Genomic DNA, 16,072 nt, shown 5'->3' with positions numbered 1-16,072 from the left:
TGGCAATGAGATGATATATGATGGAATGAATGTAAAACTTAAGTTCTCCCATGTAAACTATCATATAATTCACAATAAAACATTAAAAAAAAAAAGGTGTATTATGAAACATTTTTTTTTAAGTGAGCTGAAAGTTGACTTCGTTTGTGCTTTTTCTCCCTTTGCTGTAAGAATTTCAGTTTGTTGGTAGGGATGTAAAATAAGTTTACATTTTTGTTAGTAGTTCTAACACAAAACCTCTCCTTTGATGCATTTAGAAAACTTAAATGTGCTTTAATTATTAAAAAGTCAGTTTGCTGTAAGGCACCCATATGAATAAAATACATACATAAATGTAGTACATAGCAGCATTGTTGTTCTCCAAATCTTATCCAATCTACTGGTCACTCCTAAAATTTCATATAATAAGGTTGTTGTTGTTAAGTGCCGTGGAGTAGGTTCCGACTTGTAGCAACCCTGTATAGGCTTTAAATCTTTGCATAAGCAGACAGCTTCATCTTTCTTGAACTGTAGACCTTGAGACTCGTAGTCCATTGCTAATCCTATGGAACGACTGTGCTGTGCATGTAGGATAGAAGGTATGTAATAAGCAAATGTCCCTTATTATTCTTGAGTAATTATTTCTATTCCTGGTCACCTATGCAGGGGACCATCATAATACTATTCAGCAAGTGTTCTCCAAGAAAAGAAATACCCCAAAGAAAAGAAATAATATCCCTGACCCCAGTTGAACAGTAAACACTTTCTCTTGGTCCTATGACTAGTTGCCAGTGAGGGAGGGAGTAATGGCTTTTCACAGCAGGATGAGGAATATGAGCATCCCTCACAACCCCTGGAGCCTGGAGCTGCCTCGTGCCACTGTTATTAATGGCTAAAATAGCACTTAGATAAGTACTGACTCTCTTGAGAGTATATTTGTATTTAACGATTGGGGAAAAAAATTTTAAAGGGTTTTTCATGCCTTTAATCAGCTGGGTCTACTTTCACTTTTATGGCCCGTGCAGCCTTGCATGCGCCATCAAGAGGATATTTCTAAACAAGATGATGCTATGGACCAGCTGACTGCTAGATCCCAGCTCATGGCGGTATACTCCATAAATGTTTCATGGTGGCTCTTCCTCTAGAGAGAAGGGAGAAACAGGTACAGATGTTAGAGAAGGGCATCTATAGAGTTGCCTGACTATTTAGCTCATCAGTGTTTAGAAGTTTGTTGTTGTTGTCAAACTGTATTGATTGTATTCACTTATTCATTCAACACTTTACGAAGCCCTGCTGTGGTCCATGGAGTTCTGGTGTGGCGCTGTGGGTTAATGTGCTGGACTGCAAAATTGGTTTGAACCACAAGGTTGGCATTTCAAGAACACCAGCCGCTCTTTGGAAACCCTATACAGGGAAGCTATGGGTCGGAACCAACTCAGTGGCACTTAACAACAAAAAAAGCTGTGGTCCAGACACTTTTCTGGGTCTTGAGGACACAACAACAAATTAGGCACCTTGCCTGCTTTCATGAAGTCACACATACTAGTGGAGAAAGGCAGGTACCAAACAGATTGGATAAGTACATGGGTAGATGGGTGGCTGCCATCAAGTTGACTCCAACTCAGGGCGACCTCCGACACACAGAATGAAACATTGTCTGGTCCCACGTCATCTTCACAATTTCCAGGACGTTCAAGTCCATCACTAAAGCTATTGTGTCCATCCATCTCACCGACGGGCTTCCTTGCCCTCATTGTCCCTCTGCATCATCAAACCTGATGGCCTCCTCTAGCTATTGATTTCTACTGATAGCATACCCAATGCAAGCAAGTCAGACAGTGTTCTGTTGTGATCCGTAAGACTAATTGTTGGAAATAGATTGCCCGGCCTTTTTAATGTTTTGAGTCTGTAAGCGCTGCTGAGACCCACCCAGCATGAGCGAGTCTTCTAGTATTTAAAATACCCGTGGCATAGCTGTCAGCACCCTAGCAACACACAAGCCACCACAGTATGACACATGGACAGGAGGTAGAAGTTCGGAGATGAAGGAGCTTATTTCCAACAGTGTGGTTCAGGAAGGGCTCACTGAAAAGGGGTCATGGAGCAGAGATCTGCAGGAAGGAAGTAAGGGAGTCAGCCTGTTGTATTGTCAGGTGCATTTGTGCATACTAAAACACCCCTTTTGCCCCCACCCCAAGAGATAATAGACGTTTTTTAAAGTCCCCTCTCCAGGTTGATCAATTTGAAATGTTTCTTCTTCAAAAAGCCCCAGCCTTTGGGGCCTATGGTGGCATGAACAGACAGAGCCTATTGGGGAAGGAAAAGGTGCAAAACGTGTTTTCTTGTGTGCTGGGCATGTGGCTCCGCAAACAGGACAGGGCTGGACTTTAGCTCCCACCCACCCTTCCTGCTGTCACTTTTGTGCAGTGTATTGAGTGCTTAATGCAACAGCCCTGCATACATCCTGCATCCAGGTGTGTGGTGGAAGAAATTCTAGGCAGAGAAAATGAAGATCAAAGGCTCTGTGGGAAGACCATGTTCAAGAGTGTTCAGGAGACATCGGAGTGGCTAGTATAGGAGCTCTGTAGGATAAGCACTGGACTGCCGACCATAAGGTCAGTGACTCGAGTCCACCAGCCGCTCCATGGAAGAAAGATGAAGCTTTCTGCTCCCTCAAAGGTTTATAGCCTCGGAAACCCTATGAGTTGGAACCTGATTAGAGGGTACTTCACAACAAGTAAGCAAAGGGACTCGAATAGGAGACAAGCTAAGACTTTGGGTTCACTGATGCTGATTATAATTGTAAAAAAAATCTTATGTTTCTTTAACTCTGTGGTTGTCAAAGAACTTTCACATGTGATTTCCATAGCAGTACCCCTTAACAAGCTCAAAGTCTTAAATTACTTTGCTACTATAATAAGCATATGTCGGAGCATAGAATTTACCAGACACCCTCTGTTTTCAGCAGTTTTCATTCTAGTTAGTAATTCTAAAGCTTATAAGCCCCCTCCCACTGCCCCCTTTTTGTTGACACACCATCAGTTCCTTCACAGAGCTCTAGTTTGGTGAAAGCTGACCCTTCAGGATTCAATGTTGTGGTTTGATACATCAGAGTATTGTTGTCCTTTTCTATAGGTAACTTTAATGGATTAAAACTTCTCCATGGATGTAACTTTGGTGTCTTTCATAAAACCATTTATAGCCATTTCCTCAATTGTGATGAGTCTTTAGAATGTTATCTTATCACAGTATATTTTGGAAGCATGGTATTTTAGCTAACTAACCCAAAGCATGTAATTGTTAGAAAATTAATAAAAATATGAGTTTTCAAAATGTTATCCTTCCTATCACAGCACATTTTGGAAATGCAGCATTTTAGCAAACCCAAGGTATGTAATTGTTAGAAAATTCACTTTCAAAATCGCACCCAAAAAGTGCTTCCTTGGCTAAAAGAATCTTTTTTCTTTTGGTGTATTAACTAGCGTTGTCTCGCGAATGTCTTTCAGCTGGAAATGGAAAAGCTTCAGCTCCAGGCCATTGAGCAGGAGCACAAGAAGCTCACAGCCCGCCTAGAGGAGGAACGTGCCAAGAACAAGCACGTGGTCCTGATGCTGGTGAATGAGTGCAAGCAGCTCTCCGGGAAAATCATCGAAGAGGCACAGAAGGTCGAAGAAGTCATGGCCCAGCTGGAAGAGGAAAAGAAAAGGACCACTGACTTAGAAGAGCAGCTCTCCAGCGAGAAATGCAGAAGCACAGAAATGGAAGCACAGATGGAGAAACAGCTCTCTGAGTTTGATACCGAAAGGGAGCAGCTTCGTGCCAAGCTGAACCGCGAGGAAGCGCACACAACTGACCTCAAAGAGGAGATAGACAAGATGAAGAAGATGATTGAGCAATTGAAAAGGGGAAATGACAGCAAACCAAGCCTCTCTCTTCCCCGGAAGGTGAAAGATAGGCGTTTGGTTTCCATATCGGTGGGAACAGAAGGACCTGTAACAAGGTCTGTTGCTTGTCAGACTGACCCAGTGATGGAAAGTGCTGAGCACGTGAAGAAGTTGCCTCTGACTGTACCTGCCAAGCCTTCTGCAGGGGGCATCCCCGTTTCTGCTAGTGTGAAAGGAAACGTATGTGTCAATGCCCCATTGGCCAGGCCCAGTGTTGACAGGCAGGCTTCCCATGGTGACTTGATTGTGCCCTCTCTACCCACAGTCCCACCTCCAAGTACAAACAGAATTGAGGAAAATGGACCAAGGACTGGCTCAACACCAGATTCAGCAAGTAGCACAGCCCTCCTTCCCAATAATGCTGCCCCTCCCACCATCCAAACACCGAGCATTGTGTCCCAGAACTACTCACAGGCTCCGTCTATGCACACTTTACATTCACCATGTGCCAATGCATCTTTGCATCCAGGTCTAAACCCACGAATCCAAGCAGCTAGATTTAGATTTCAGGGCAATGCTAATGACCAAGACCAAAATGGAAATACGACCCAAAGCCCTCCGTCAAGAGATGTCTCTCCTACTAGTCGTGACAACGTAGTGGCCAAACAGCTTGCTCGGAACACTGTGACCCAAGCGCTATCCCGATTTACAAGCCCTCAAGCGGGTGCTCCCCCCAGATCTGGAGCACCCCCCACGGGAGATGTGGGCACCCACCCTCCAGTTGGTCGGACCAGTTTAAAGACACCCGGTGTTGCACGAGTTGACAGAGGAAATCCACCCCCCATCCCGCCAAAAAAGCCAGGGCTTTCCCAAACTCCTTCTCCACCACACCCACAACTCAAGGTTATCATGGATAGCAGCAGGGCCTCCAATGCAGGGGCCAAAGTTGATAACAAAACGGTGGCTTCACCTCCTTCCACTTTGCCACAAGGGAGCAGGGTGATAAGTGAGGAGAACCTCCCTGCATCATCCTCCCCTCAGCTGCCACCAAAACCATCCATAGATTTAACTGTGGCACCCGCAGGCTGTGCCGTTTCAGCCCTGGCCACGTCTCAGGTGGGTGCCTGGCGTGCTGAAACCCCTGGACTGAACCAACCTGCATGTTCAGACAGCTCCCTTGTCACTCCCACCACCATTGCCTCTCGCTCTTCCATAAACCCTGTTAGTGCCCCATCCTGTAGACCAGGTGCCTCAGACAGCCTCCTGGTAACAGCATCAGGTAAAGGGATTGAAATATTATACCTTCTCTCAGAATGTGGCCTGTCTTCTCACTTGCCTTGATTTCCTTCACATTTGCCTTGGAATCTTTTTTAAAAAAAAAAAAAAAGAAAAAATTGATATGTTTTCTATTTCTCTCCACCCCCCCTCCTTTTTTTTTTCCTTAAAATCGCTGGGATATGGTGATTCATCTTGCTGTATGAATTGTGATTCTGTTCTGCTAAGTACTTAAAAGTGAGCTCTGGTAGCGTAGTGGTTATGAATCGGGCTGTGAACCACAAGGTCAGCAGTTCAAAACTACCATCTGTTCTGTGGGAGAAAGATGAGGCTTTCTGCTCCCGTAAAGATTTACAGCCTCAGAAGCCCTGTACAGGGTGGCTATGAGTCGGAATTGACTCCCCGGCACATAACCACAACCAACCAAGTGCTTAAAACCATCTGAAAATGGTGGTTTGGAGCACGTGGAGACTATTAATTTTGAGAAACGAATTCATTTTCATGAGAGGAAAGAGTTCTCCTTATTAAATATATATTTCACAAGACCTCAACGTTAATGGGTCATCACTAGACAGTATGTGTGATGTATCACTTCTGAAATGATATCACGGAAAAAAAATTCAACAATAAGACTATAGATAACCATGGATTATCAAATTGATTAGATTTATTATATAATTGGTATACGCCAAATTTTAGTATGTTTGGGATTAAGTTTTGTGGTATCTGTTTCTTCTTTGGGGCCTTCAGAACTAGAGTGTATATTTATGAATCTCTGTTCTAAATTCAGTTTATTTCAGATGTCTTCTAACACATGAGCATAGATAGAAAGCATGGCCTATGAGCCATATTAGAGAAGGTTTCCTCCATGTCAGATGTGGTTTATAAAGTCATTGACTCTAGGTCTTTTAAGTCGATAAAGAACTGAATCTCTCCCCTTTTTACTGTAGTGCTACGGTAAGCATTCTTTTTGAAGACCCCTAGTAAAAAGCTGAAACTTGTGTCAGCAAGATTTTAAGTTAACCTTTCCAGGGAGAGAATTATAGTCCTTTATATATTTACCAGGAGCTCTGGTAGCATAGTGGATTGCGAGCTGGGCTGATAACTGATAGGTCAGCAGTTTAAATCTGCTGGTCACTCCCTGGGAGAAAGATGAGATTTACAGCCTCAGAAATCCTATGCAGGGTCGCTATGAGTCGGAACTGACTACAGCACATACCCACCACCATATATATATTCACCAGCATGACCTGCCTAGGGAGCAGTGGAAGTTTGAATCAAGGAACGGTAAGCCCCCTTAAAGATGCCCTTTGTTGTGTCCTAGAGGCAAAAGAGTATAAATCATAGAACCAAAAATAGCAACCACGGATCCTCAGAATTTCAGGATCCCCTTTCACAGGATAGCAGGCCTCCATGCCTGTTAATGATAACATGTGACTTATTAGGAGAAAACAAGGACCACGGGTCTCTAGTTGTTCCACCTGTGTTTACTGAGCACCTAGCCTGGAGTCCTGATGGCACTGTGGGTTAATGCGCTGGACTGCAAAGTCAGTTTGAACCTCAAGGTTGGTGGGTGGGTCAAGCTCACCAACTGCTCCTCAGAAACCCTGTACAGGGTCACTGTGGCTCAGAACCAGTTCAATGGCACTTAACAACAGTCTGCTCCTGGGTGGCACAAACAGTTTAGCACTGAGCTACTAATTGGAAGCTTCATGGTTTGAACCCACTCAGAGGCACCTCAGAATAAAGGCCTGGAGATGAGTTTCTGAAAGGTCACATGGAATCACCCTGAGTCAAAGTTGATAGGAGAGCCACTGGTAGTGTGCTTCAGGAATAGAATCACAATCACAGTTTCATAAGGAAGATGTGTGACTCAACCCTCTGCGTTGGTGAGCTTGAACCTTTCACAGGAGATGAAGGGTTTCGAGCTCTAGTTCCATTTATATTATCCCTATTTTCGCTGCTATACACACTGCAATTAGACAGTTACCTACCTCCCTTCTCAAGTTGGTGGGGTCTTCGTGAGTTTGTGTCCCCCCTCGGGTCAAAAGCCTTTGAAACAGCATCGGCCTGTGGTTGTTTATAGGAGAGCATGAGGACAGCACATCTGCCAGATGCCTAGAAGTGTGTCTGTTCCAATTTCATTGATGAGAACAGAGCACACTCATCTGCCAGGAAGGAGGAAGGCTTGGGCCATTTCTAACCTTTCTCTGTAGCGCTTTAAAGTACAAATTTTCTCTGAGCTATTAGTTTTGCAACCAAATTAAAAATCATTGGGCCAAACGCAAAAAAAAACACAAAAAAGCTTCCAAACCAATAGGATTTAGCAAACCTGCTTGGTACATTTTTCAAACAGCACTTCATTTACTCTGTCCGTGGAGAACTACTAGATACCATGATCCGTCAGTCTGTCCTGATGAAACTAAAATTTGTCTTTCTAGGTGACTTTATATAAGGTACTTCAAAAAGATCACAGGGAAATTCCATTATCTCTTAACTCCATTTTCCTACAAACGTTTAAAAACCTCCTCATGTATTGCTGTTGCTGTGTGCCATCCAGTGGGTTTCAACTCATGGTTACTCAATAGGGTTTCTGAGGCGATAAATCTTTACAGGAGCAGAAAGCCTCCTCTTTCTTCCACTGAGCAGCTGGTGGATTTAAACTGCTAAACTTGCAGTTAGCAATCCAACGCATAACCTGCTATGCTATCAGGACTCCTTCCTCATGTATCTATGATACTCACTTCCCCCCACCCACCCACCCAAATAAAATCTACTGCCATAGAGTTGGTTCCTACTCATAGTTACCTTACAGGATAGAGTAGAACTGCCTCATAGGGTTTCCAATTCCCTAATAATTACATCTTTTTCCTGTGGAGTAGTGGAGGGGTTCAAACCACCAATCTCTTGATTGATGCTTTACATACTGTACCACTAGGGCTCCTATATCTATGGTAAACAATTAAAGCACTGAGGAGAACTGGGAGAACAGAAACCATTTTAGTGAATTGACTATACCTCCGTTAGTAGCTTTTATGGCCTAAATTTAAAATTTCTAAATATATGTTTTTAATTCCAAATGAATGAGAATTTTTTTTTCTCCTGAATGTACCAAATGAATATCATATCAAAAGTTAGATAAACAGAGCCCTAAATCAGAAATCACTCCAGGCAACTGAGTGTCCATATCCTGGGAAAAGTTTTCTATTTCTCTTGTTTAATTTGCTACATTGGTTTATTTTTGTTAAGGTTAAAAGCTGTCTTTTTTTATTGTTATATTCCACATATGATTGTCTTAAAGGCTAAATCCGAAAACAGAATTGATCTGAGCTATGACATTAACCTTCTCCACACTCTGAAGCTGATGCCGGAAGCTGTTCTCAATGCCTCTGCCCTCTGTTGTTGCACGTTGTGTGTATTCCCTCCATCATTGTGTGTTCTATAGATTCTGTTTATCGCAGCATGTTCTGCAAGATGCTCACCACTAATAACGTTTGCAAATGACACTGCCGAACTGCATGACCTTTTTCTAACATCATTAGAGTAACTGTATGAATACGGGTCTATTCTCTTCTAACTTTCTAACCCACTTACTAGTCAACTAAATTGTGCCATTCTTTTCACTGTTGAAAATGAAGGATTGTGAAATTTTATTTTTTTTCTACACTTATAATAGGATTTATCATAATAATGTTAAGTTTGTTAGTGCTAGACAAAATTAGAAATGATAGTGTGAAGAGAGCAAATCTCTTTTGAAGTTTAAAAACACTTGCTATTATAAAGCATTTTTCTTTTGTAAAAGACTTTAAGAATAGATTTCAGTCCTCTAAGAAATAAGGAAATTGACATTCTTTTCTCTGGTTCGTTAAGACTAACTCCTCTAAAGATTGACAACATATTTTAAACAAAATTGTCTTGCACATAATTTAATGTTAAAAATACAATTTACCAGGGAACATGATCTGTAAGTGAATATTTCCATGAAAATTAGCTGAAAAATATGTATTTAAAGTATCTCTGTACAAGCCTAGAATTGTGATGAAAAAGGAAAAATAAAAGCAAAAAAAACAAAAACAAAAAACCTAATAACAAACTGTCTAATATAAATCTACAGATATTAAGAGAATGTCAGTAACCAAAACCCCTTGGATGAAATCTAAATACAGGATGAGACAAACAGAGAGGGAGAGACAGACAGACAGAGGGACAAACAGTGAGAGCACATCATGTACCTTCCTATTCCACAGAGGACTGGAATGCAATGCCTTCGTATTGCCTTTGTGTTTGCTTTGTCGCCAAGGTTTCCTACCTTGGTGTTTATAACTTCTCTGTTTGTTATCCATTTCTGATAAGTACTGATTTAATTTTTGTGGGCTTGTTTTTTTTTTTTGTTTGTTTTTAAGAAAATACAAAAGGTAAAATGTACCAGAGAGGAGCCTTCTTGTAAGTATGAAGCAAAAATACTACTATTGTAAGAAGAGCTAATGACTATCAATGGGGGAAATGTCATAAAGTTTGGATAAATATTTAATTTTTGTGAGCATTTGAATTTTGTGTGTCACTGCAGTCTAATAGGGTAAAAGTAATAAATTATTCATGAACCCAAATAAGTGATTACGAAGATACAATATCCAGCTTTTAATAAGCAGTATAGTTTCATCTGCACAACTGCTTTTATTTGTTTGGGTTTTGTACAAGGAATTTAAAATACACTGAGAAATTCCTTTCGCATGTATCCTTGTACTATCGAGGCTACGAACCTAAGATTCAGTTCTGAGACCTCAGTATTAGATGCATATTAATATAATGTCCTCATTTTTAAGGTACTCTCCTGAAGCAATATAAAACATGCTTCTGTTGTATCTTTTACAGGGAATGTTAGCATATGAATGATATATGTACATACGCCTACAAATACACCACTATTACTTATAGGTTTGGGGGCCACCATCGGGAAAAAATAAATGGACCTATTTTGAAAATGAACTGTACTTAAGCTTAAAATACACAAATCGTATGTATCCCATTAAATAAACATTTTCATTTTACTGTTTTTACAGCCTTTTGATCAAGGAAGAATTCAGAAAATCTTCCATGCTATATGCAGTCGACTTCACATACTTAACAGATTCTCTTCTAAAGCTGCTAAATACTGATGAGAACTATCTAACTGATAACTTTTATGGTTTTTGTTAGAACTGTATGGTAGAGTGTCCTGTTTTATTGGCTGATTCAAAGTTTCTATTAGATATATTGAACAGATGACCAGATGATAGCATTTTCAACATTGTGCATTGGGTATCTATACTGGTACAGTCTACACTCAGTTACATATGCCCTAGTTGTACTAGCTTTAGATACTGAATAATACCAACCCCTATTATTTTTATTCTCAAATAAGGGATTTCAAAGAATGTAAATGAACTCCTTCATAGTATTTGGTCCATTTTAATAGTTTTATAAAATATAGATTTATATTAAGTACTTTGGAAATATTGTTGGAAAATGAAGATTTCTGTTTCTTACAATTATTTCTGTTTTATATCTAAACAGTTTGGTTGGCTTTTTCAGATTGATAGTGTAATTCAGGAACCCTGATGGGCAACAATTAAACGCTGGGCTGCTAACTGACAGATTGGCAGTTAGGACCCACCAGTAGGTCTGTGGGAGAAAAGACCTTGTGATCTGCTCCCATAAAGATGACATTGTTGTTGTTGTGTGCCTTCGAATCCGTTCTGACTCATAGTCACCCTGTATAGGTTTCTGAGGAGCAGCTGGTGAGTTTGAACTGCTGACCTTGTGGTCTAGTGCATTATGCTGCAGCACCACACTGCTTAGAAAACCTTGTGGGGAAGTTCTTCTCAGTCATGTGGGGTCGCTCCGTTGCCTTGACAGCATCTAACAACAGCAACATACATCATTTTAAAATTCAAGTTGTTTTGAAATCTTGAAAAGGAATTTGAACTTTTAAAATGAGGTACTCACCATTGTTGTTGTTAAGTGCCTTCGAGTTGATTCATAGCAACCCTGTATAGGGTTTCCAAGGAGCAGCTGGTGAGCTTGAATCTCCAACTTTGCAATTCAAATGATTCTGAAGTCTGATGCATTAGCCCACAGTGTCACACCAGGACTCCAGAGCTATGGTAGCTTAATGGTTATGAGTCCAGCTGCCAACCTCAAGGTCAGCAATTCGAAACTGCCAGCGGTTCTGCCGGAGAAAGATGAGGCGTTCTGCTCTCGTAAAGATTTACAGCCATTGAAGCCCTGTGCAGGGTTACTATGAGTCGGAATCGACTCCACAGTACCTACCAACAGTAACCAGCAGTCACCATTAGACAGCCATTGTAGGTTCCTAAAGCCAGTTACCACTTAATTAACACTTAACCTGGACCAGACTGACTACTAAAAATAATTTGTCACCATATACATTTAATTAGTAGCAGATAAAAAACCTGAAATAATAGTATAGATTTATGCTAAGTAAATATTAACAGGTTGATAATGTTAGAAACCACATAATCTTCTGGGGATACATGTTTGTATGTTTGTGTGTATGTGTGTGTGTGTGTGTGCATAATTCAGAAGGAAATAGGATAATATCTGTCTCTTGTGTCTGCTTCTACTCTCTAACTAGGGTCACTTTAACCCACAGGCTGGTCACCCTCCCTAACCCCTTTGCTAATGAGTGGTGGTCCTGCCCCCCTGGCTGGCAGGCCCACCCTTCTTCAGCAAGCTGCTGCCCAGGGAAATGTCACTTTATTATCAATGCTGCTTAATGAAGAAGGACTGGACATTCATTACTCCTGTGAAGATGGCCATTCTGCCTTGTATTCTGCTGCTAAGAATGGACATACAGGTAAGATACAGGCATCAGACTCATAGTTAACAAAACCAACTGTAACCATTGCTTTAAGCAAAAGGTTTATCTTGGTTTCAAATTTTCTTTTATTGTTGGTAAGTGCCATCAAGTCAGCTCCAACTCAGCAACCCTGTATAGGATTTCCGAAAAGCGGCTGATGGGTTTGAACTGCTGACCTGTAGTTAGCATTCCAGTGCTTATCCTATAGCACTACACCAGGACTCCACTATTATGGGTAATGGTGTGCCATTGAGTCAGTTCTGACTCATAGCATCCCTGTATAAAGTTTCCAAGGCTGTAAATCTTTACAGGAGCAGAAAGCCTCATTTTTTCCCCACAGAGTGTGGCTTGTAGATTTGAATTGCTGACCTTACAGTTAGCAGTCCAGTGCATAACCCACTATGCTATGAGGGCTCCTTTCCCATGGGCTGCTGTTGTTAAGTATTGTTAAGCAACCCTTTGTGAGATTTCCAAGGAGTGGCTGGTAGATTTGAACCTCCAACCCTGTGGTTAGCAGTCCAGTGCATATCCTAAGTATGATGGCTAATTTGTTTTCATGAGCTTTGAAGTTTCTGTAAACACCACAATGTCCAAGTTATGCAATCCATAATAATGTAATTATTTTATTGTGATTAGTAAAAAGCATTTTTGTTTTATGTGCAGTGAAATATATTATCCATGTAGAAATGGGGGTGTAGACCTGTGAAGCACATTCTAGAATAAAGCCCTCCAGCTGTGACCACTTGGGTCAGAACACAATAGCTCTAATTTGTGGATTGGAAATACCTGATGTGTGTTACAGTCAGGCATCAGAATTCTAGCACATGCTACAATGAGGTAAATTTTTAGTAGTTAGGAAAGGTCGTGAGTCTGAAATTGTTGTCTTTAACATAATATGTTTTAAGAGAACTGAGACGTTACATAACTCTAAGTGACATATTGATGAAGTCTGGGAATTGTTCCTTAAAATGCAAATTCTGTAGTCAAATATATTAAAACATATGGTAACTATGGAAACAGACATGATTTGGCTGCAAATGCAAAGTCAAAAAACATTACATATGCGAGCCACATGATTGTAGATGTAATGTGGCTTCCTTAAAAGTTTTCAGAACTTCACTGGGTTAAAGGAGACTGAATGAAAGATGGTAAGGAGCTAAGATAGCTCATTATTTTAAAGTACTTTGGAATTCTCCTTTACATTAAAACAACTGTAGGCATATTGTGCAATACAGAGAAATGAAGTCTAGTCAGTAGCTCAAGGAACATGAGATCTGGGTGCTATTTATGCCTGAATTTGAGGTTTTCCTGTGAACTTTTTTCTTCATTCTGGGATTTAAGGATCAGATAGCCACCACACAAAAGCATTTTAAAGATTAGAATTAAATATCTTCAAGTTAGATTTAACTAAGTATAAAAAATGGTATTTTAATTTGGTGAATGGATTTGGTGTTCCGTTCAAAAACATTGGATTCTGGGACAGTCTATGTTGTTTTGAGATGGAAATGTCTGGTACAGCATTTTCTGAAGCTTGCCATTCCTTTCACTACACACACACACACACACACACACACGTGTCTTGGTGAGTCTGGGGTATCACACTCATCAGGAAGAGAAGTTACCCTTCTCTGTAAAATTGTCTGTGGTGTCTCACATCCCCAGGATTGTCAGACAGGCTGTGCAAGGGAGAATTCCTGTGGACTTAGAATCTATCTACAGCTTCTCTAGAATTTGTCTTGGGCCAACTACGTGTGGGCATTAAAATGGCTTGCTTTTACAACCTGCAGACTGTGTGAGATTGCTGCTGAATGCAGAAGCCCAAGTCAATGCTGCTGATAAAAATGGCTTCACAGCCTTGTGTGCTGCAGCTGCTCAGGGAAATGTCAAGTAAGTGGTGTGCTGCTTCCGTTGTTTTTGTTTGTTTGTTTGTTTCTGTGAAAAGAACCACTTTTGGTACTTTGCACATGTGTTTTAGCTCTGGCTGAATGTGTAAACTGATGCTTCCCATCCATTGGTAAATAAGTTTACTAAGTACACGTGAGTGTTGAAATTGAAAGTAGGACCTCAGACTTGCTCTTCATGAGAAATGTTTGGTTAGAGAGAACTGAAGAAGAGGAATAAGCTGTGTTCCAACCTCTCATGAATGAACTTGCTTCTGAGGAAGATAATCTATGTCTAGTTTATCGCCGCAGGTAGAGTGATACAAGGGGTGCTAAGGAGTTTGTCAGCCACTGTTTTCCATCACGACGCCACTTCCCCAAACTCTGTGTGCATATTACAGTGGCATTAAAAATGAAGCAGAATTACATGTTTGTGGTAATCTTAACTCTCTATAGAGATAATTGACTCTGCATCACAGCTCAATTATACATCTTTTTTTAACCATTTAAAACAGTGGCACAGAAGCTTTTTATGCATACAACTTTAGCAGGTGTTTCCTAAATCTCTTACCAAGTCAGCTGAATACAGGCATGGCTTTTAAAAGCTGTATTTTAGTGATAAAATATAGCTACGTTTCTTCTTTTTCTCCCCAGTAGCTGTTGATTCTGACGTAACGCAATGTGTCATGTGTCAGGTAGAATTGTTTTTATAGGGTTTTCAATGACTGTTTTTTCTGTAGTAGATAACCAGGTCTTCCTTCTGAGGTACCTTTAGGTGAACTGGACCCTCCAACCTTTCAGCTCACTGTTGAGCCCATTAACTATTTACATCTATCAGGAGCCCAGAGACATGGCTAGCTTTGTAGAAAGGGAGAACCTGGTGAGATCCAGTTTGGCTAATTTAAATACATATCAACAGTAATTGATTTCATTTTAATCTTCATGAATTAATCCAATAGTACCTAGGAAAGCTAGGAAAAATATATGTCTAAGGATAATGCGGAGTCATGGTGTGGTGCTGCAGGATAATGCGCTAGACCACAAGGTCATTCTGAGCCACAAGGTCAGCAGTTCAAACCCACCAGCCGCTTCTCAGAAACCCTGCCCAGGGGCTATGAGTTGGAACCAACCATCAAGTCAGTTAACAAGAACGGCAACAACAAATAAAGTAAATAAATGATTACATTGTAAATTCCCTCCTAATTTGCCTATGATTTAGCCCACTTTGCTAAGTGTATGCTCAACTATTTTGACAGCTGTAAGCTCTTGGTGTTTACCTGGTTACTGTAAGTGCCGGGACGTTCCGTATTTCATTCCTTCTTGATTTCACAGGCAGTGAATTTCTGGCCAGCTGTTCTTTTTTCCGTGTAAACTAGTCTACCACAAGAGGCAGGCTCTCGGCTGTCTTTTCTCCACACAGCTTCCCTTTCCTCTGCCTCTCACTGCCTTTTTAGAGAGTGGGTGCCCTGTTGTCTGTGCTATTTATAATTATTTATTTTCTCAAGTGAATGTCTCAGAATAACTCAACTGCCCAACTTTATATATATATATATATAGTTGTTGTTAAGTGCCACTGAGTCGGTTCCAATTCGTAGCCAGCCAGTGTAGGGTTTCCAGGGAGTGGCTGGTGGATTTGAACTGCTGGCCTTGTGGTTCGCAGTTCAGTGCTTCTCCGTGAGCACCACACTAGGAATTACCTTTGCGTTTTTCTCTGTTTAGCGTCTTGAGCAGGTGGTACTTCAAAGGTCCAACACTCCTTTTAATCATAATCTTGTGTTTAGGTGTGTAGAATTATTAATTGCATATCATGCTAACATTCATCATGCTGCTGATGGAGGACAGACACCTCTATACCTGGCCTGTAAAAATGGAAACAAGGAATGTATTAAACTCCTGTTGGAAGCTGGAACTGACAGAAGTGTAAAAACCAGAGTGAGTACCAGTTGTGTGTGGGGCGGGGGGGAGTGTTGAGGGGCTGGGGGTGTCTCTGCATGTAATCGACATCAAGTCTGCAGAACTCTAAAGCTAGAAAACAAAATGAGTTAGACAGAGGTGGCTTTGTTTTTTGTTTTTTGCTTTTTGGATTTGGAAAATTCCTCACTTCTGCTCATTAAAGCCATGTCTGTCTATTAGGTTCACTAGCCCTCTAAGCTCTGAGCTGCACATCTGTCATCTGTTGTAATCTATTTTCTATT

At 40.9% G+C, this 16,072-nt stretch overlaps 1 protein-coding gene across 1 annotated transcript in view; it reads left to right on the top strand.

Moving 5' to 3' along the window:
- Positions 1-16,072, top strand: part of CTTNBP2 (cortactin binding protein 2) — a 182,049-nt gene that overhangs the window by 93,119 nt on the left and 72,858 nt on the right. The window contains exons 4-7 of the mRNA XM_006859316.1: positions 3,486-5,142; positions 11,791-11,994; positions 13,785-13,884; positions 15,659-15,809. Coding sequence (XP_006859378.1) covers positions 3,486-5,142; positions 11,791-11,994; positions 13,785-13,884; positions 15,659-15,809 — 2,112 coding nt within the window. The remainder of the gene's footprint in view (positions 1-3,485; positions 5,143-11,790; positions 11,995-13,784; positions 13,885-15,658; positions 15,810-16,072) is intronic.

Source organism: Chrysochloris asiatica, unplaced genomic scaffold (assembly GCF_000296735.1).
Source record: "Chrysochloris asiatica unplaced genomic scaffold, ChrAsi1.0 scaffold00032, whole genome shotgun sequence".
Taxonomy (NCBI): Eukaryota; Metazoa; Chordata; class Mammalia; order Afrosoricida; family Chrysochloridae; genus Chrysochloris; species Chrysochloris asiatica.
The sequence above is the reverse complement of the archived record's forward strand: the minus strand, read 5'-3'. Positions and strand labels throughout refer to the sequence as shown.